This window comes from Theropithecus gelada, chromosome 15 (assembly GCF_003255815.1).
Source record: "Theropithecus gelada isolate Dixy chromosome 15, Tgel_1.0, whole genome shotgun sequence".
Lineage (NCBI taxonomy): Eukaryota > Metazoa > Chordata > Mammalia > Primates > Cercopithecidae > Theropithecus > Theropithecus gelada.
In genome coordinates, this window is record NC_037683.1 from 99,297,789 (window position 1) to 99,319,222 (window position 21,434).

The window sequence follows — 21,434 nt, forward strand, 5'->3', positions numbered from 1 at the left end:
TGGCCGGGCGCGGTGGCTCACGCCTGTAATCCCAGCGCTTTGGGAGGCTGAGGCAAGTGGATCCCCTGAGGTCAGGAGTTTGAGACCAGTAGTGAAACCCTGACTCTACTAAAAATACAAAAATCAGCCAGACGTGGTGGCACACGCCTGTAGTCCCAGCTACTCAAGAGCCTGAGGCAGGAGAATCACTTGAACCCAGGAGGTTTCAGTGAGCTGAGATCATGCCACTGCACTGCAGCCTGGGCGACAGAGTGAGACTTTGTCTCAAAAAATAAGAATAATAAATTGCTGGACTGTAATTCCTTCAGTGTCTTTAATGCTTTTTTTCATCTAACATTTCTTACTTACTTTCAGTGAATAGATAAAAACTGTCTCCTCCTAACACTTGAGTGGATGGTTTTAAAGGTCTTCTGATAGGTTATTAGCTATAGAGGCAGCCTTGGATGACCTCTCCCTGCAGCCTGCGAGGACCGCAGATAGGGAATGTTATGACTCTCAACTGGGAAAACAGCAGTTGCCTCCTTGAAATTTTTTGTGAATGGACATAAAAACTTCTTTACTTTTTTTTTTAAGCTTACAAAGAATATTTTTAACATCCTTATACACTTATCTTTGTATTCTATTAATGAACTGAGTTATAATAAAATTAAAATTATTGACTGGGCATAGTGGCTCACACCTGTAATTCTAGCACTTTGGGAGGCTGAGGCGGGCGGATCACCTGAGGTTGGGAGTTCGAGCAGCCTGACCAACATGGAAAAACCCTGTCTCTACTAAAAATACAAAATTAGCTGGGCATGGTGGCACATGCTTGTAATCCCAGCTACTCAGGAGGCTGAGGTAGGAGAATTGCTTGAACCCGGAAGGCGGAGGTTGTGGTGAGTAGAGATCACACCATTGCACTCTAGCCTGGGCAACGAAAGCAAAACTCTCTGTGAAAAAAATATATTAATTTAAATGAGATCACAAACTTTTTCATCTCAAGTAATTAGGAAAAAATGCAAATCTTGTAGTGAGTTGAGATTATTCATTTTTATTTAATTTTAAAAAATATTTATTTATTTTTAAGACAGGGTCTCCCTCTGTTGCCCAGGCTGGAGTGCAGTGATGTGATCTTGGCTCTCTGCAACCTCTACCCCCAGGGCTCAAGTGATCCTCTCACCTCAGCATTCAGAATAGCTGAGACTACAGACTCACGGCACCCCACCTGGCTAATTTTTTTGTGTTTTTTGTGGAGACAGGTTCACCCTGTTGGCCAGGCTGGTCTCAAACTCCTGAGCTCAAGTGATCCACCCGCCTTGGCCTCCCAAAGTGCTGGGATTACAGGCATGAGCCACTGCACCCGGCTTCATTTTTATTTAATTAGATGTAAGTATTTCTCTTAGAGAACTCCAACAGGCGACTTTTTTGGGTCTACTTCCAGTTACTAAAAGTTTATCTATCTATGTATATGTAGAGAGAGAGAGAAAAAAAAAGCAACATGTTATGGGGAAAAGAGAAAAAAACAATAGAAGACCCGATTTCATTTCTTTTTTATCATTAATATTTTATCAGGCACATCACTGTTTTATAAACTTTCCTTACTTTGTTTTTTTTTTTTTTTTTTTTGAGACGAAGTCTCACTCTGTCGCCCAGGCTGGAGTGCAGTGGCACAGTCTTGGCTCACTGCAACCCCTGCCTCCCGGGTTCAAGCAGTTCTCTGCCTCAGCCTCCCGTGTAGCTGGGATTACAAGTGCCTGCCACCACGCCCAGCTAATTTTTGTATTTTTATTAGAGATGGAGTTTCACCATCTTGGCCAGTCTGTTCTTAAACTCCTGACCTCATGATCCACCCGCCTCGGCCTCCCAAAGCACTGGGATTACAGGGGTGAGCTACCATGCCTGACCCAACTTTCCACTCTTTAAAGAGTAAAATGCTTACATCTTCTCTGACCTCTTACAGGGTAGTTATTGATCAAATGAGATAATATCTGTCAAAGAATGCAAATATAAAACAGTATTAAACTTCGAGAATCTTCTAATTCACACTTAAAGCGTCTTACCAATCCATGTCTCTTGCCTGGTTAGTGGAATGTTGCATAGTATTTTAGATGAGAACACTGTATGGAGAAAGCAGGAATAAAGAACAATAGTCAAGGTTTATGGCTATTAGCTCTACTTAAGCTATATAAGTATTAGGCATTCTGGTATATTTATAGCAGCACAGGAATGTCAGCCTTGAACATTGGCTTTTGACTCAAAATAAGCAGGAAAGAAATTGTCCTTGTGAAATTGGAAGAAGATATCTAAAGATCGAAAGAAGATATTTTTACCATATGAAGGGAAGTTTCACATGAAGCTGTGTTTTTTCCGGTTATTGATAAATTCTGGTGTTGAGTTCCTTAAACACCTATGTAAAATTAAAAGTATACATAGACATAGTTCTTATATACACAGCATTTTTTTTCCCTTAAACCGGATTGTGAACTTGGAATGTTAAGTTTCTTTGGTACCAGGAAATTTCATATTTACGATTGACAAATTATATGTGTATTGCAGCCATTCTGTAGTCTGATTCAGATCCATGGACATAACAGGGCTCGACAGAGAGATAAGCTTGGTCATATTCTTGAGGAATTTGCTACCTTGCAGGATGAGGTAAGAGCCAGGTTCCCCTCTCTTCTAAAATTAAATGACTCACACACTTTGTCCAGATTTTTAAAAACAATTCTTCCGAACAATATTTTGACTGTTTAATTTTTCAACATGATCCACTTTTCACTTAAAATATAATGATTTCTTACACCAGCGTTTACAAAATGAAGCAGAACAATAATCCAAACTGATAGACATCTTAAATATTTCTTTGATAATAGGAATAAATTAGGAAATATGTATAAAATGATAGTTTTATAACAAGGTTACGTGTAAAAATATTAATATATTAATTTTAAAGTTAATATATGTGCAGCAGCAATATTGATAAGTAAAGACCTGAAGTGTATTATTTGTATTTTTGTCCTTTAAAATTGATGTCTTTTTAGTTTAAGGCATGTTTAGGTAAATGTTAACCATTGTGAAATGAGAACTTCGAATGTAAACCTAACTAAAAATGCATTTAAAAATGTTTCTTTGGGTGGTCAGATTTAAATTTTCTGCTTATATTCTTTTTAGCTGTATGCTTTTTTAAAGTTCTCTCATTACCTTAAGAAAACAAAACGAACACAGTTTATGACATTTTATTTTAATAGGCAGAAAAGGTTGATGCAGCGCTTCACACCATGCTGTTGAAACAGGAACCCCAAAGGCAACATTTGGCCTGTTTAGGTACCTGGGTCCTTTACCATAACCTTCGCATTATGATACAGTATCTTCTAAGTGGCTTTGAATTGGAACTCTACAGTATGCACGAGTACTATTACATATATTGGTAAGAGCACAGTTTGAATTAAAATTGGTGGTAGGTGGAATGGATAAGATCTGAGAGAATTTAGAGTTAATTTCAGGGTACTTTTTCATTTAGTATATTTTACCTTTAGTTGTGGGACATTTGAAAAAATTCGAAAATTAGAGCTGGATCATCTTGAATATCTTTAAGTGCTATAATATTGCATGAGTGTATTTTTCCAAATATTTATGTAAAAATTAACAAAAAATGGCTCCAAAGTAAATGGATTGATTGAAGATCATTTATTTGTTCCTATGGAGAAAAATTAACACGTTTTGCCCTGAATTTGGTGGCACTAGCTGTGGATGTACTTGACAGAGTTAAACATCAAATTGGAATCAGGACTGTCTGCTTAGAAGAAATCATGACCAAGCTGATTACTGGGAGCATAACTGTTTCAAACCGTGGTGCTGAGGATGCACTTCAGGAGCTTTGGAGTTGATAAAAGATGATCTTCAGCAGAGTAGTTCTTCCCTTTCACTTGAGGACAAAATAAAGAAACCTAGTAAGAGGATGCTTGAACATATTTTAGGCATGTAAAAGCTGTCATAGAAAGAAAATAAAATTGAGCATTAATGAATTCAGTTATTTTGAATCTTTTTCTCAATCTGGCACATAATTTTAAACTAATGACCTGTGTTACTCATCACAAACACTCAGGTTTAGTATATTAGACTTTAATAGAGTTCACCTTTTAAACTTATTTAAACTTACTGAACTTAGTAATTAAGATATTCTATATTCTCTGAAGTCACTGCTGTGGGAGGGAAAGTAATTCTCTTCCATGCTGTTGACGTAGATTTTGTTGTGAGCAGTGAAGGCTCTTGACAGATAACTCTTGCCTATGAAAAGTGAATTTGAGCATCAACTATAGCAATATGAGAATAATTTTCCTTGCTATATGTTCTTCAACATTTATATAGATAATACCAAATAATCCTTAATAACAGGTATTTATATAGCTACTTTGGATACTACATTTTGTTATTCATAGTAGACAGTACTGGTTTTATTAATTTTTATATGCTTCTTTGCACAGAGAATTGGGATCTTAATTCAGCAAATAAATGATACTCAGATAAATACTCCATTACACATTTGTCTATATTCATAAGTAGATTTGTTTCTTTTCTTATTAAAAGAACTTTAGTTCTGCCCATAAATACCCTTGTGGTCTTTTCATAATTGTTTTTGAACTGCTTTTTAATTTCAAAATGACAGATTGGGCTCCTGCATTTCCCTGAGATAACCTTTAGTTGTTTTTCAAGCATACGATCCCTGAAGCATGTGGACTCTTTTTAAATCATCAGCAAAAACAGTGATCCTTAAACTTTAACATGCATCATAATCACTTGGAAAGTGCATCAATACACAAATTTCTGGGCTAATTCCTGACCTGTTAGGTCTAGGGTGAGACCGAATAATTTGCATTTCTAACTGGTTCTCAGGTTAACTGCTGCTGGCCCAGAGATGACAATTTGAGAACCACTGGTATAGAATATCAGCACTCTCTTAGACATAAATGTATATTAATTTTGATAAAGCACTTAATAGATCATTGAGGTACCTGATATTTGAGAGGAAAAGGCTGCATCTTAGTTGTCGCCTTCACTCATGTGTCCTTAGGTTAGATAAACAGAAGGTAGACGGCACCGTCAGTTCCCTATAGAAATCCTTCACTTGAATTAAGGTATATGAGTTGTTACGGACTCTCACATTTTGTAGGGTGGCAGGGAAACAAAATTCAGTTATATACTGTAAAAGGGTACTATAGTAAATGTTTTTCTTAAATTCAGGGCCAGGAATTGTTTACTCTCCATATGTAATTATAGGTCTTACTATTATTGATTATGTTATGAAGTGTGTGTATATATATATGTCTCCTAGATTTGAAGACTTTTCTGGCTTAGCAGTGTTAAAGTTCTGAAAAATTAGTGTCTGGTAGAATGTTCTGTTTTATATTTTGCTTATTAAACTCAAGTAAATTGTAAATGTGAATGTTCTTAATTTTTAAGAATGATTTTGTATAATGCCAATAATTTTTTATCTTTTTCTGATTTTATTTGTGATTAAAATATTTATAGACTGAACTGAACTGTGTTCTGATATAATGAAAACTTAATGGGTATTCATTTGATTTGCATATGTACATGTATAATTATCAGGAAATCTGGAAAGTTGTAAAATGTTGAAAGGGAAAATTAATCCTTGTGTTCATTTCTTGTAAGATCTGTAATCGAATGATCTGTTTTTAAAGACCTAAAGCATTATTTGAAGTATCTATTGTTGTTAATATATGTGTTGATAAAGCTGTCTCATTTAGACATCTACCATTAACTAACATTTTGTATCCTTTAAGGTATCTCTCTGAATTCCTTTACGCATGGTTGATGTCAACATTGAGTCGTGCAGATGGCTCTCAAATGGCAGAGGAAAGGATAATGGAAGAGCAGCAGAAAAGCCGTAGTAGTAAAAAAACAAAGAAAAAAAAGAAAGGTGCTGTGGATTATTTTTAAACTTAAAAACAGAATGTACTTTAATTTCTACAAATAAATAGATGGAGCTACTTGTGAGTTAGTCATTATATTTTAGCTCTTGTTCCTCTTCTTTTCAGAAACTATAAGGTAGAGACTGAGTCCCAGTATTAATGACATAAGCTTTTTGGTTCCTTTCCTTGCTTTCATTTCTTTGCTGTTCTATCAGAATCTTTGATCAAGAAGTAGCCACGTGGCGTGTGCAAGCAAGATACAGGTTAGGGGACAAGACAGCAGGAGGCCATTGACCTTTTGACAGAGCCTGATAGCTCAGGAGGGCAGTAGTTCTGGAGCTGTGCTGTGGTAGTGGGCACCAAAAGGTGCCTTGGGCATCACCCAAGAACCATGAGGACAGAGAACTGTTTCAAAGGGACTGCCCTATTGATCACTTAGGGAAGGCTATGGATATTGCTACAATTATTGTAAAATACTGTTTCATATTTCCTCAGGACTTAAAGGAATTTGGATGGGTCATTAAATCACTGTATTCATGGGTTTCCTTTAAAAGGTTAAATCTCTGGTGAATTCAGAAAAGTTATAATTACTTTATACTGGAATTTTATAGTATTAGCTATTTGGGGACATGATTATTATATTTTATTATTTGTAGATTTTGACCATAAATAAAATTTAACCTGTAGGAACAAACTGAAGTTTTAATTTAGTATACAAGCTGGAAGATTTTTTAAAATTAGATTTTCTTTTCCAATAATGCAAGAGGAAGGAGGAAGAGATTATGGAAGATTATGTTTTTCTTTCTAATTACAGTTCGCCCTTTGAGCCGAGAGATCACAATGAGCCAAGCATATCAGAACATGTGTGCTGGGATGTTTAAAGTAAGTTGTTGAAAGTAAAGTTCTTTTTACCTTTTAGCTGTATGTCTATTATATAGTTTATTTAAACTCTTTTCTGTGGTTCTTTCCAGATTATAATTTCACCTTTGTTTTACTTTATCTGCTTGAGGATTACCTTTATTATCATTAATTTGTTCAACAACCATTTGAACCCTTGCTATGTGTGAGATACTTTGTACTGAGTACATTGCAGGGGATACCAATTCTATATGGTCCTTGTTTCAAGTCTGTAGCAACAGACCAGTTGATGTGTCTGTGACAGGTAGTAAGAAAAGGCAGAGAGTACTTCTGATGGATGATCAGGCAAGGCTTCCTGGAAGAGATGGAGGTCAGGTTTTTTAGGAGTGTATTTGGAAGAGGGTGAGCTCGACAACCAATGACTTAAGCAAAAGCAGGCCTTTTCAAGAGGCAGTGGGTACTAACTCTTAAGTTGTACTTGGCAGTCCAAGAAATCATTTGAGGCAACTTACATGAAAATGCATAAAGCAAAACATGGACTTTGTTTGAAAATAGGACCTGTGCTTATGACAATTATATGTCCTCATTTTTTCAGAAGCGTTTACCTGAAGGTTTTAAATAGCTGTTTCTTGTCTTCTATTCCGTATTGATGAGAGTGTTCGCTTTTTTCATATTGATTTCATCTTTTTTCTTGTTCCCTTTTTCATTTAGACCATGGTTGCATTTGACATGGATGGCAAAGTACGTAAACCGAAGTTTGAGCTTGATAGTGAACAAGTTCGGTATGAGCACAGGTTTGCTCCGTTCAACAGTGTGATGACCCCGCCGCCCGTGCACTACTTACAGTTCAAGGTGAACCTGCTCAAGGAAATCGTTCGGAAATCTTCAGTCTTAGACCTTCTTAGAGAGATGCTGTTTGTACCTAGCCATCTTGTTAAATTTACAGTTATTTAAATTGTAAGAATAATGTGAAGTAGCATATGAGGGTTGAGAATTACATATTACCTAGGAAAAAATAGGGAGATGTGCCAAATGTTTGCCCCAGTGTCTGTATATGAGTGGATAGAAAATGTAGAATTCTTTAATAATTAGAAATGGGAGTTTAGAATTGTTCATATTAAACATGTTTTGAATTATATTTACCCTTCTTTTTAGGAAATGTCTGACCTCAATAAATATAGCCCTCCTCCTCAGTCTCCCGAATTGTATGTGGCAGCTAGTAAGCACTTTCAGCAGGCAAAAATGATATTGGAAAATATTCCTAACCCGGACCATGAGGTAAGACTGGATTCACAGTAATTTTAAGGGAAAAGCATGGCAGGAAATACATCTCTTACTGCTGGATGAAAGTTAATTATGAAAGTGAACTTTGTTAATAGTGTTAGTGAATATAACTTGTCATGTTTCTGTGAAAGATTTCGGATAGTTTTGTCAAACTAACCTTGTCAGACTTCAAGTTATTTTAAGAATGAGGTGATGTAAATACCTGCTTTGTGTAAATTTAGAAGTCAATGCAAAGACAAATTATGACTCACAATCATGAAGTAAGAAGGATAAGCATAAGATCCAGACTGATCTGATTCATAGCTCAAAATGTTAGCATTGAAACATTTCTGGTTTAATCAGTTTGTTAAGGGGCCCAGGTGTGGTGGCTCACACCTGTAATCTCAGCAGTTTGGGAGGCCCAGGTGGGTGGATCACCTGAGGTCAGGAGTTTGAGACCAGCCTGGCCAACGTGGTGAAACCTCGTTTCTACTAACAGTGCAAAAAATTAGCTGGGCGTGGTGGTGCATGCCTGTCTGTAATCCCAGCTACTTGGGAGGCTGAGGGAAGAGAATCATTTGAACCCCAAGGTGGAGGTTGCAGTGAGCCAAGGTTGCACCATTGCACTCTAGCCTGGGCGACAAGCAAAACTCCATCTCAAAAAAAAAAAAAAAAATTATTAAAACGTAACTAAGTTTTACATAAATATGAAAAATGACCTGGCCAGTTGTCACAGAAACCACCTTATTCCACTTGACCATTTAAAATAAAGGCTATTGCTTTTGAAGACTCTGAGATATCAAAATAAACTTGGGGAAAAAAATTGTTTCAGGCTTTTGGTATTTTAATAATTTACCATATCCCTAATTTTATTGAAATACATTTATTTTCTAAAAGTTACCTGTAATGTGCACATACTGTTTTGGGAAGTATATCTTGGGACCACTTCCATAGAGGGGTAGCTTAGCAGTATTTGTCAAAAATCATTAATGCTTAGATCCAGCAATTCTGCTTTTTGGGATTTATATAGATACATGAACACATACAGGAAGTGAGAGTGATGAACATAAGAGTATTCATTGCAGCAGGATTTCTAATAGCAAAAAGCAGGAAGAAACAGTAGTATCCATCAACAGGGGACTGATACATGATGATACATTCATACAGTGGTATACTACACAGCCTTAAGGAGGATGAGGAAGCAGCCTTAAGGAGGATGACAACTGTGATGGAATGCTCCGTATGATTTAAGAAATCTAAAAAGAAAGGCGCACTTTAATATGCATAGTATGGTGCAGTTTCAATCAAAGGGGGCAAGGGAAGCCTATATGTATGTGTGCGAGTATAAAATATCTTTAGAAAAATAATATCAGAATTGGTAGTTTTGTTTCCTTCCTTGGAGGGAAGCAGAGTGCCTGGACGAGGGATAGGGGAGACACGTTTTAAAAATTATATGTACCATCTGAGAAAATATAAAGGGGGAGTCTAAACATTTGAGGAGCTACCTATGATAGATGACATATTTCATTTAGTGAAACTTCATTCGTTTATTCAAAGATGAGTCTGTGCTCCTAATACTATGTGTGCTATGCTGCCTTTTCAGGACTTTGCAGCCTAATTTTTTTGTTATTCAGGAAAGCGAGATAAGGTAGCCATTTCAATTCAGAGTTAATTGAAATGAAGTTCTGTATTATTAAAAGAAATATATTTAGAATTTTAAATTGCCTTTATTTAATAAAACATCAACACTTCCATTATACAAAGTTCCTGTTAGTATCTATAATTAAGAAATTTTGGCTGGCCACAGTGGCTCACGCTGATAATCCCAGCACTTTGGGAGGCCAAGGTGGGAGAACTGCTTGAACCCAGGAGTTCAAGACCAGCCTGGGCAACATAGTGAGTTCCTGTCTCTGCAAAAGTTTTAAAATGAGCTGGGTGTGATGGTGCACAGCCATTTGGGAGGCTGAAGTGGGAGGATTGCCTGAGCCAGGAGGTTGAGGCTTCAGTGAGCCATATTCTTACCACTGTACTCCAGCCTGGGTTGACAGCAGGACTCTGTCTCAAAAAAGAAAAAGAGAAATTTTGACTATGAAGTTAATGTTTCAATAGTTTTTTGTTCATGTTTCAGGTTAATAGAATTTTAAAGGTTGCCAAACCCAACTTTGTGGTTATGAAGTTATTGGCAGGAGGACACAAAAAGGAATCTAAAGTGAGTACGTTGTGGGAAAAAGAAGTGGTCTTAAATTATTGTGAAGTTTCATAATTTTTTCCAATAAGATGTGTAAATATTACAGGAAGAATTAAACCACTGAACAAAAATCATTCTAAAAAGTTTAGTTCAGCAGCAAAAACTTAGAGCTTGCCATTTTGCCTTGAGATGTATATTTTGTTGGGTTAAAATTTCTAAAGTCTGCTCATATGTTTTCCATCTCCTTGCTGTGTAAATTACTGAATAACTTGGGGTAAAAAAAGAAAATTTATGTAAAGAAAATTTTATGGGAGAAGTACGAGGTATTTAAATGTCATCTGCCTTTGGGAAAGTGAGTGCTTTAATAATGAAAGACTTCTTTGTAATGGCTCAGAAGAGGAGTCTGTAAGCTTTTTTTTGGTAATGTTGTATCATCTATGCCACGTCAGTATTTCTGAGCACAGATTCTGCGCTGTGGAGAGGCCAGCCGTGGAGGCATTTGCCTGTGTGTGCTGTGCACCTTGTTTTCTTCCATTGTTTCCTGTGATCTGCCTTCCTCCTCTCCTGCCCTGGTTTCCTACTGACTGACTCTCTCATCTCATTGCTTAGTTCTGTCAGTTACCCTGGAACTAAAAAGTATGCTGACCCCTGATCTAACTGAATGCCTTTTCTATAATTTTTGACTATTTATCTTTTTTAACTGTTTTCTGAAGATAGAAAACAGCTGGTCAGCCTGTTTTCTTATGATCTTCATAAAACTCAAAAACAAATTAATCAGTTTTTCTTCCATATCCTATCTTTTTTGCCATTAACCTAGTTTTTAAAATCTATTTTGTGCTGCCTTGTTTCTAAGAACACAAGAAACTCTAAAATAAAAATAGTCTTTGTTTTGTGTACCATCTGAATATTTGTAGATACATTAATTGGCTTTCTGGGTTTTCTTTAACAGGTCCCTCCTGAATTTGATTTCTCTGCTCATAAATATTTTCCTGTTGTGAAACTTGTTTGAGAGAGACTGGGAAGGTGGCCGTAAAGGGGCAGAGTCTTCTTTCAGGCCCCACTCTTGGAGGGCACACCACCAGGCTCCACATCACGGGAAGTGGGATGGATTTCTTGGATAACAACTCATTGTAAGGAACACTTTTAGTTTGACAGCCTTATATGACGTGAATGAAAACTGCTGTTTTAAAGTGGTTTATTATGTTTCATGGAAGAAACTGGTCTTATTGAATGCATTGATGAACGTTATATGGTTTTATTACAGATTTAATCACAAATCATTTTTTATGAATGATTGAGTGAAAATAGTGTTTATAAAGGTTAATAAATTTCTTGACAAAAAAAAAAATGCACTGCTGGAGATGAGAAACAGTAGCTCTTTGTCCATGTTAAGAACTGAAGAAGGTGTATGCTCTTTAACATTTGAGTAGCTCTAAAACGTTATCCAAAAGAAGTTTCAAATCAAGGGGTTAATTAAACACTTGTATGAGATTTTGGTAAAATACATTTAGAAGAGATTTTTGGGAGGACTTCTGAGATAGAAACTAAATTACATGAAAATTGTGATTTTTATGTGTCATGACATCACAAATTATATATCTAAGAATACAGATGTGTAAAAAAAAATCCTTTGCCTGTTACTTTTGGCACTTTTAAAAGATTATACATTATGTTTGCTGGTGACATTATTCAAAAAGGAGGCAGATAGAAATGTATATAGATTAAAATTTAGGTCTAGGTTTAAATGTGGTGTACTCCTTTTTGTTTACTTCATAATTCAGTTTAACCCATGAAACATTTTCAAATGGGTGTCTGTTAAGTATCCTCTGGCTTTGAAAAACTGACTACATCCCCCTGTGCTTCCAAGTGCCTGCTGCCAGAGGCCCTCCCCTTCCTTTCCCGCTTGTCCTGTCTCCGCTCTGATGTTCGCGATGGCAGCTGTCTAGGCCTTTTGGGCCTTCCTTTTTGTCCTCTGTAGCAGGCAATACTCTTAGCAAAATGAGCCACTCTGTGATGTAAATTGGCTTTGATGGCTTAGCCTAAGACTAGTGACAGTTTTATATTTGGTCTGTGGTTAAAAAGGTTCTCAGCTTCAAATATCTTAACTCCGATTTTATATCTTTCATAAAAACATGATAGTGAAACTTGCCTGGCAGTATTTTAAAGCAGCTAATCTGACTGAACTTGCTAAGGGTGTTCCTGTTGCCCTTCTTTGCAGCGAATGAGCTCTCCTGGGTTTCCTTTCCAAGAGTGGTAATACTTGTGTTATTCAAGAACAGCCATTAGGCATCCTGAAATTTCAGAACCCAAAAATCTTTTTAAAAATGTGTGTGTGTGTTTTTTTAAGTAGCCTGTACAATAGAAACTTGAATTATGGAGAGATGAAGAGTATACCTGTTACTGATTTAGTTACTTTGTTGAGAATGAAAACATTGTTTCTGGCTGGTAATTACTGAATGCTTTAAATGAAAAAAGGCAAAGGAATGGTAGGAAATAGGCAAGACAAGAAACAAGGAATTAAAAGAAAAAGCAAAGAGGAAACCGGAATGAGCATGGACATTTGGCAAACAACCAAGAAGAGAGCCTGAAGCAAGTTAGAAAGCTGAGAAATTCTTCTTCTTTCCCAGTGGCCAAGATATAAAGTATAAAAATTATGTCCCCCTTAAAAGCAAAAAAAGGAATATAGAGTAATGCAACAAAGGCCCTGCTAGATGATGGGATCACTTTTAATTAAGAGGGTGCTCTGGCATTTTTTAGCCACTATGTCTGATTGAGTCTGCTGGTCTCCTGGTATAGCTGAGCATCTAGGTTATTTTGAAGTAGGTCTTCCTAAGTAAAAGTTTTCCTATTAACCTATTATCAACTAAAAAAAGATTGATTAGTGTTCGATTTATCAGTGTATGTTACAGAATCGTGTGGTTTCCTTTAAGTAGGTTTAATTTTTGGTTTTTAGTTTGTTTAGAGATGAGGTTTCACTGTGTTGCCCAAACTGACCCAAACTTGTGGGCTCAAGCAGCCCTCCTGCCTCAGCCCCCAGAGTAGCTGGGATTAGAGGCACATGCCTGCTTGGCTAGTTTTTGTTTTTAAACAGCAGGTTTCTAACTATAAAAACAAATTTGCCATTTTATAATTTTTAAAGTAATCTGCCATTCAGGGTACTTACTGAAAAAACTAGAATAAGACAGTCTTCTCTCATAGAGCTTTTATAATCTTACAACGAATGCAGAAAAGCAACAGGTATTGAAAATGCAGTGAGGAATATGCCATATGCTGGGTAGGAGAACTGCCCCATATGAAACTTTAGGCGACAAATCCCCATCACATTGATTCAGGAGGCATTGCTGGGAAAAGGGTCCCAGACAGAATGTGCACAGGCTGGAGGGGAGAGGGTGGCAGCCTGGCTGAAGTACAGAGCAGGAAAAGGATGGCAGAGATGAACTTGAGAGACAAGGAGAAGCCGATACCCAAAAACCTGGGAGGCCAGGTTAAAGATTTTGGACTTTATTCTGATGTTGGTAGATACTACTGAAGGCTTTTATGCAGGGACATGATGGGATCAAATCAAATCTGCTTGCCTGAGACCGGTTCAAAAGGGAGGCAGGGAATCCAGTCATGTGAGAGAAAACGTTGGTCTTAACAAAGGTAGTGGCAGAGCAGGTGGAAGAAAGTGGATGAAATCAAAAGTTTTCAGAACTAACAGCTAACGGGACATGGTAAATCAGAGTTTCTGCCAAAATCAAGGATGATTTTTCAGAAATTTCTTGGCTTTGGCAACTGGACGGTGGTGGTGCCACTTGCTTAGTTATCTACGCAAGGTAGACCAGGTTTGGGATAAAGATTGCTTTAGACCTTGAGATATTTTTGGGACATCTTGAAGATGGAAGGTAGGTTGATCTCGAACTGGGAAGTGCCATCTGGGGTGGAGATGAACTGAGGACTAAGTAACTACAGTCACTGTAATTTTCTGGGGGTTGCCGTTGCTCAGGGGGCTCCTAGAATAAGGGCCTTGAGATCTCGGTCCCAAGGAACAGACTTCGGAGGGCCAGGGAATGGAGAGGCCAGTGAGGTGGTGGGACAGGCTGCAGGGAAGAGTACCTCAAAGTCATACCAGGCCACTGTTTGACAAGCGTGCCTGCTCCACCGTTTTGTTTGCACAAGACTCTTGACAGTATACTGCCTTAAATAGTCAAAGCGCACCGTTTGGAAAAGTTTAGGGGAGGTGGTGGTTTCCCTTGTTCCTCTTTGGCTGTGCTCTGGGCACTGGAAAAAGCTTGCAGAGGAGACTTATCAGGAAAATAAGTAGAATGCAGGGCCACATGCTGCTCAAAGGCCATTAAGAGAAGGACTGAAAAGAGCCCATTGAACTTGGCAAGTAAAGATTGCTGGTGACTGGGGCGAGCTCTTTCTTGAAGCGGTGGGGCAGAAGCTGGAAAGTCAGTTGAGGTATAGACCGTGCGGTGTGGAAAGAGACAGTGACTCAACTGGGCTTGAAGAACTGACTTCCCCATATTCATACTTGCCCCACTCTCTGTATTCGTGGAGTGGCTGGTATGATCTTAAAAGATCATAAAATGCAAGCGTGGTCACTTGACAACTCAAAGTCCACTGTTCTCTAATGAATGACCTAGTCTTTACCCAGAATGCCAGTTTGGCCCCTTCCACTTCTCCTACTTCGTTTCTGCCCTCTCCGTTCAGCCCCTCAGGCTGCAGCCACGTTGCCTCCCTGAGACCCCCAAGCCTTTAGTATCAAATTTTGGAGACTCAACATGAAGTTACTATGCAACAGCTCTGTTGAGTCTCTAAACTGATCATGAGGTCAGGAGATTGAGACCAGCCTGGCTAACAGTGAAACCCCGTTTCTACTAAAAATACAAAAAATTAGCCGGCATGGTGACACGCATCTGTAGTTCCAGCCACTTGGGACGCTAGAACTACAGATGCGTGTCAGCACAGGTGACTGTTCTATTTTGTTGGAACAGCCCACAGCCCTCTCCATTGTTGGCTGAATCCGCCGTGATCCCTAGGGCAGCCTGGAGAAAGCGTGCAGACTGCACACATGCCAAGCACACAGGCTTTTGGGGCCCTGTGGGTTGAAGATGTTGTACTGACAGTTCATCTCATTCCACAGAAGGTTTAAGGCAAACCGACGTCCTTAGTCCAGTTTGAGGGTGGATTCTTTAAGGATCTAACAGAGGATGAAGGGGAAAAGCAAAAAACAGAGCTGTGACACGTTTTAAAAGTTGAACAGAATATTTTATTTCTCAGCAGTTGTATGCAGACAAATTAAACATGAGATGAATAGAGACTTTATTGAGAAGGCAAGAGAAAATTTCTATCAACCCCAAGAAGGACTCAAAGTGAGGCTGGAAGAGGACTTAGAGTATGAAAGTACTCTAAGAGTTTATCTAAGTTGCCTTTTCTGGGTGGGAAAGTTTAACCTTAGCAACAAGGTAAAAGGACATCAGACATGAAGATGTTTAAGTTGGAGGTGGCAGCATGAATTGCAAACAGGGCCTGCTTCAGTGACTGTGTGCTTGTAGTCCCAGCTACTTGGGAGTCTGTGTGAGGCCCGGGGTGCCAGCACACCAGCTAGATGCTCCGTAACTTCTAGGCCCCATTTGCCCCTCTGAAAATAAGAGGGTTGGATCAAAAGATCTCTTGGGCCTCAGCATCTCAAATCCTGTGGATCCTCTCACTCATCCCTTAGAGAGCCTTGCTGGGAAGTCAGTCATTAATGGTGTGGCCAGTTATTTGCAAGTGGTAAGAGCCTATTTACCATAAATAATACTAAGAACCAACTCAAGTCAAACCTTAATGCCATTGTTATTGTGAATTAGGATTAAATAGTAATTTTCAAAATTAACTTGATTTTAAAATCAGTTTTGTGAGTCATTTACTACAAGCTAAATTGTGTACACTATGACAAAAACAACCATTGTATTCCTGTTTTTCTAAACAGTCCCAATTTCTAACACTGTATATATCCTTCAACATCAGTGAACTTTGTTTTCTTTTACTCCAGTAATAAAGTAGGCACAGATCTGTCCACAACAAACTCGCCTCTCATGCCTTGCCTCTCACTGTGCTCTGCTCTAGGTCAGCCCCCTTTTGGCCTGTTTTGTCAAAAGCCTAATCTCCTTACTTTTCTTGGTAATATATATTTAGGGAAGGTGTTGCTTTGCCCACACACAGGAAGCAAAGTAAATACAGACCACAAATGTTCAAATTGTAAGCCACTTAATAGCGTTTTGCACATTAAAAATGACAAGGGTTATTATACAGGTAGCCTTTTTAAAAATTCTCACACAAAACAGCTTTGTATTTAAAGCTGTTGCTAGTTTGCTAGTGACATTTGTGTTAACAGTCAGTGTTCTAGGCCATTGATTGTCAGAATCAGAAGTGACTGCACAAGAGCATAAGCCAGTCAGTCAGAACAGATAACAGGCTGGCACCAACACATGGCACAGCACGTGGAAAGGAGGACAACAGAGGGAACCCAGAGTTCTCTGTCTCTCCTTCACAGCAGATGGACTCTTCCTATAGGTGGCTATTAATTTACACAAAGTTATATTCCAGAATCAGGAAGCCCCACTGTCGCCAACACTTGAAGAACTATGTTCCATTTTTGGTGTTGAACTTCTCATGAAATACCTATTATCAAAAATTGTGACATCTTATTAGACACTTCAAAAGTACCCCCAAAAAACTCTTTAAAAGACCAATCTTTTCCTACACACAGTACATACTAAAATTTCACAATAATCATTTTTAGATGTACATTTTATTCAGTACATTTCACAGTTTTCAGTATTCAGTCCCTCATGAACATTTATACTCATCTCTTCAGTCCTGATGTGAAATGTGATTCCAGTTCAATTCAGACTGTATGATTCCGCATTTCATGCTGATCAAGTAAATTTATGGTGTCTCTTTTCTGATCTTCAACATTAAAAACTAAAAAGGAAAAAAAAATACACGTAATCTAGTATTAAACATTTTGAGATACCAGCCCTAAGCAGGTCCCATTTTATCAATTTCTAGAAACTGTCATAAAGAGGACTGTATCTCCCACAACAATACTGTAATTGGGAGGTGCATTCCTTGTCAAGGACAAGATGGCAAAGGTGATACGGGAGGAGGGCAGGGAAGTGCTGGGTAGAGAAGGGCAGGGTGTCTGGCAAGGGCTCCACCCTCAGGCCTGTGTCCATGGACCTACATGAGAACAAGCACTCCTGTCTTCATGCTCAAATGCTGCATTATCCAAGACCACTCCGGCCTGCCATGCCCCCCCATTCTGTGCCCATAAAAACCCTGAGACCCCAGCGGGCACACACACACAGGCAACTGGACATCGAGAAGAACACACTGGCAGAACACACCGAAAGATGCCGGCAGGCCACTGACGGCAGAACGATTCGGACGCCGAGGGAAATCTGGCCAAGGACAGTAAGAGGAGATCCCGGCTGCTGAGCAGCCCGACTCCAGGGGAAGACCACCTTCCCACACCATCCCCCTTCTGGCTCCCCATCCATCTGCTGAGAGCTGCTTCTACCACTCAATAAATCTTGCATCCATTCTCCAGGCCCACATGATCTGATTTTTTCAGTACACTAGGGCAAGAACCCAGGATACAGAAAGCCCTCTGTCCTTCCGATAAGACAGAGGGTCTACTTGAGCTAAGCTGAAGGAGCGCACACACCCACTGGGGCTCCAGGAGCTGTAAACACACAACCCTAGATGCTGCTGTGAGGTGGGAATCCATCCTCCCCACGACCTGCCCGTCCGCGTGCTCACCCTAGGGGTTTGAGCTGTGGGGCACTGAAGAAGTGAGTCACACCCCCACTGCATGCCCTGTGAGAGCGTAAGGGAACGCCTCCCTTTTTCTTTTTTGAGACAGAGTCTCGCTCTGTCACCCGGGCTGGAGTGCAGTGGTATGATCTCGGCTCACTGCAAGCTCTGCCTCCCGGGTTCACGCCATTCTCCTGCCTCTGCCTCCCGCGTAGCTCGGACTACAGGCGCCCGCCACCACGCCCGGCTAATTATTTGTTGTCATCGTATTTTCAGTAGAGACAGGTTTTCACTGTGTTACCCAGAATGGTCTCGATTCCCTGACCTCGTGATCCGCCCGCCTTGGCCTCCCAAAGTGCTGGGATTACAAGCGTGAGCCACTGCGCCCAGCTGGAACTCCTCCCCTTTCAAAGGGTCCAAATGGATGGCCAACAATGTGCCATGAAACAAAGCTGAAGCACCTAAAGATTCCATACTTGTTTGTATCAGTGACATACTGCCCCATGTGCCATAGGAAATGGACAGTATCGAGTGCACTCGTGACATTTTAATACAATCACCACGCTCCTGTGCAGCGTGATTCCCTTGCTACTGCACTTCCAACGGCACACGCTGCCTCCTGAGAGCCGTCCGCAGCTTCAGACAGCTCTTGTGACTCCAAAGCTCTCCCTTTACAGAGCTGATGTCTGTGTAGCTTCTACCATCTGGTCTTACTCTATCCTTTCACACACAGAAAACATAAAAAGGAACATCACAAATAAAACCTAAAACCACGGTCTTGATTTATAACTATGGCACATTAAATGGTAGTTTAATGACTATTCATTTAAATAACTGCCTTATTAAATTAATGGTATCTGTTAAAGGCTCTAATAAAGCTGGAGCTAATGCTTTTTTCTTCCAATTTCCCTGGAGCAAGTAAGGTCTCACTATTTCAATGACAATCTTAAAATAATGTTGAAGCTGATGTTGACATTTCTTCAGCTTCTTCAGAGAGCTACCAAGGCACTCATCTTCTTTACCTTACCTACTTTGTTTCAAACCTTGCACAAGGTCAAGTCCTTAGGACGATGTGAGTGTAGGAAATGAGAGATCCAAAAAGGCTTCACCGCAAAGTCAAGCATTTAGTAGGACACTAGGCCCAATTTAAAAGGTTTCAGAGCCAGGCGCAGTGGCTCACACCTGCAATCCCAGCACTTTGGAAGGCTGAGGCAGGCGGATCACCTGAGGTCAGGAGTTCGAGACCAGCCTGGCCAACATGGTGAAACCCTGTCTCTACTAAAAATACTAAAAATACAAAATTAGCTGGGCACGAGCCTATAATCCCAGCTCCCAGCTACTCGGGAGGCTGAGGCAGGAAGATCATTTAAACCTGGGAGGTGGAGGCTGCAGTGAGCCAAGATCATGCCACTGCACTCCAGCCTCGGCAAAAACAGCAAGACTCCCTCTCAAAAAAAAAAAAAAAAAAAAAAATGTTGTTAGAATAGAGGTAAGACAGTGACCAGACCGTGAAACATGCTCAAGAACACACATGAGTGGAGTCAATGACAAAGAACAGAAGGAGACTTTGTATTTGCTTCAAAGTCTGGCTGCTAGTGTATTCTGCCATTTGCCTTTTTAAAAAATTGCCTAAATGAAGACAGCTGAAAATTCAAATTAGGACTTGCATTCTAAAAATTCCAAACTCTGCCAATTGAAACAACTGACATCCTGGATAAATATAAAAGATAATTTTTAGGGGGACACTGTTGAAGAATCAGACAAGCACAGATTGAGGGACTTTCCACCAAATAACTGGGCCCCTATCCTGCAAAACAGACCCACACCACAAATGAGAAAGACAGAAACTGCTCCACAATAAAGAACACTACAGAGGTCTGACAATAAATGCAGTGTATCATCCTGAACCAGAAACAAGGTATGAATTGGACACTCACTAAATCTGAATGAAGTCTACAGATAATAGCATTGTATCAGCATTAATTTCCTTATTTTGGTAATTTTACTATGGTTATATAAGATGTTAACAACTGGTGAATCTGGGTGAAGGGTATACAGAAATTTTTTGCTTTTTAAAAAAATCTAGATTATTTCAAAATGAAAAGGTAAAAAAAAGTAAGTATTAAAACATTAAATGAATAATGCATTGGCCAAATGGTAATAAAAGAAGGCATTGTTAGCCAGACGTGGTGGCTCACGCTTGTAATCCCAGCACTTTGGGAGGCCAAGGCAGGAAGATCACGAGGTCAGGAGATCGAGACCATCCTGGCCAATACGGTGAAACCCTGTCTCTACTAAAAATACAAAAAGTAGCTGAATATGGTGGCGCGCACCTCTAGTCCCAGCTGCTTGGGAGGCTGAAGCAGGAGCATCGCTTGAACCCAGGAGGCAGAGGTTGCAGTGAGCCGAGATCATGCCACTGCACTCCAGCCTGGGCAACAAAGCAAGACTCGGTCTGAGAAAAAGACAAGACAAGACACTGGCAAGATCAGCAAGGCCAAAACTGAAGTGAAGTAGTTGTTACAACTACTCCTGCTGCCCTGAGGATTTCTGCTGAATTCTGAAGTTTACGATGATATTTTAAAAGTAGTCACACTCAGAGGAAGACGGGAAAATAATTCAGTCATGAAAACTGTTAAATAAAAAGGAAAAAAATCAAGCATTTATCCTAATATCTACCTTATACAAACAATACCACTGAAGTGAAAAACATCAAGCATTTATCCTGTCTACCTTAAACAAACAATACCACTGAAGTGTCTTTTTTTTTTTTTCTTTTTGAGGCGGAGTTTCACTCTTGTTGCCCAGGCTGGAGTGCAATGGCACAATCTCAGCTCACTGCATCCTCCGCCTCCTGAGTTCAAGCAATTCTCCTTCCTCAGCCTCCCAAGTAGCTGGGATTACAGGCATGCGCCACCACACCCAGCTAATTTTCTTATATTTAGTAGAGACGGGGTTTCACCATGTTAGGTTGGTCTTGAACTCCTAACCTCAGGTGATCCGCCCTCCTTGGCCTCCCAAAGTGCTGGGTTACAGGCGTGTGCCACTACGCCCAGCCGAAGTGTCTATTTCTAAGAACATTCCAGTTAACAAATGACATAAAAATGAATTGATACAGGCATTGACTATCAACTGGTATCACAAAAAGAAAGACACCAGGTTGCAGTTAGCCAAGATTGCACCACTGCACTTCAGCCTGGGCAATGAAGCGAGACTCCAACTCAAAAAAAAAAGAAGCCAGAAATGACGTGCCTCCCGATGAAAGAACACACCACCACTTATCTTACCAAGGGCTTGAGTCTGGACCTGAGTCTCATCAAGCCTCTGGGTCTAGCTGCCACTCTACAGAAAAGAGGCCAGGAGAACTCGCTTAACTGCCCCATGACTCTACAATCAGCAGTATCCAGGTTGTGGGAAACCAG

At 39.6% G+C, this 21,434-nt stretch overlaps 2 protein-coding genes across 5 annotated transcripts in view; one reads left to right on the top strand and one right to left on the bottom strand.

The window, feature by feature from the left end:
• NAA35 (N(alpha)-acetyltransferase 35, NatC auxiliary subunit) overlaps positions 1-17,808 on the top strand; it is a 92,662-nt gene extending 74,854 nt beyond the window's left edge. For all 3 annotated transcript variants that reach the window (XM_025360243.1, XM_025360242.1, XM_025360241.1), the window contains exons 16-23: positions 2,539-2,637; positions 3,231-3,409; positions 5,787-5,923; positions 6,730-6,797; positions 7,485-7,625; positions 7,929-8,051; positions 10,165-10,245; positions 11,174-17,808. In XM_025360243.1, coding sequence (XP_025216028.1) covers positions 2,539-2,637; positions 3,231-3,409; positions 5,787-5,923; positions 6,730-6,797; positions 7,485-7,625; positions 7,929-8,051; positions 10,165-10,245; positions 11,174-11,233 — 888 coding nt within the window. In that variant the 3' untranslated portion in view covers positions 11,234-17,808. The remainder of the gene's footprint in view (positions 1-2,538; positions 2,638-3,230; positions 3,410-5,786; positions 5,924-6,729; positions 6,798-7,484; positions 7,626-7,928; positions 8,052-10,164; positions 10,246-11,173) is intronic.
• GOLM1 (golgi membrane protein 1) overlaps positions 15,462-21,434 on the bottom strand; it is a 72,941-nt gene continuing 66,968 nt past the window's right edge. For both annotated transcript variants that reach the window (XM_025360244.1, XM_025360245.1), the window contains exon 10: positions 15,462-17,178. In XM_025360244.1, coding sequence (XP_025216029.1) covers positions 17,102-17,178 — 77 coding nt within the window. In that variant the 3' untranslated portion in view covers positions 15,462-17,101. The remainder of the gene's footprint in view (positions 17,179-21,434) is intronic.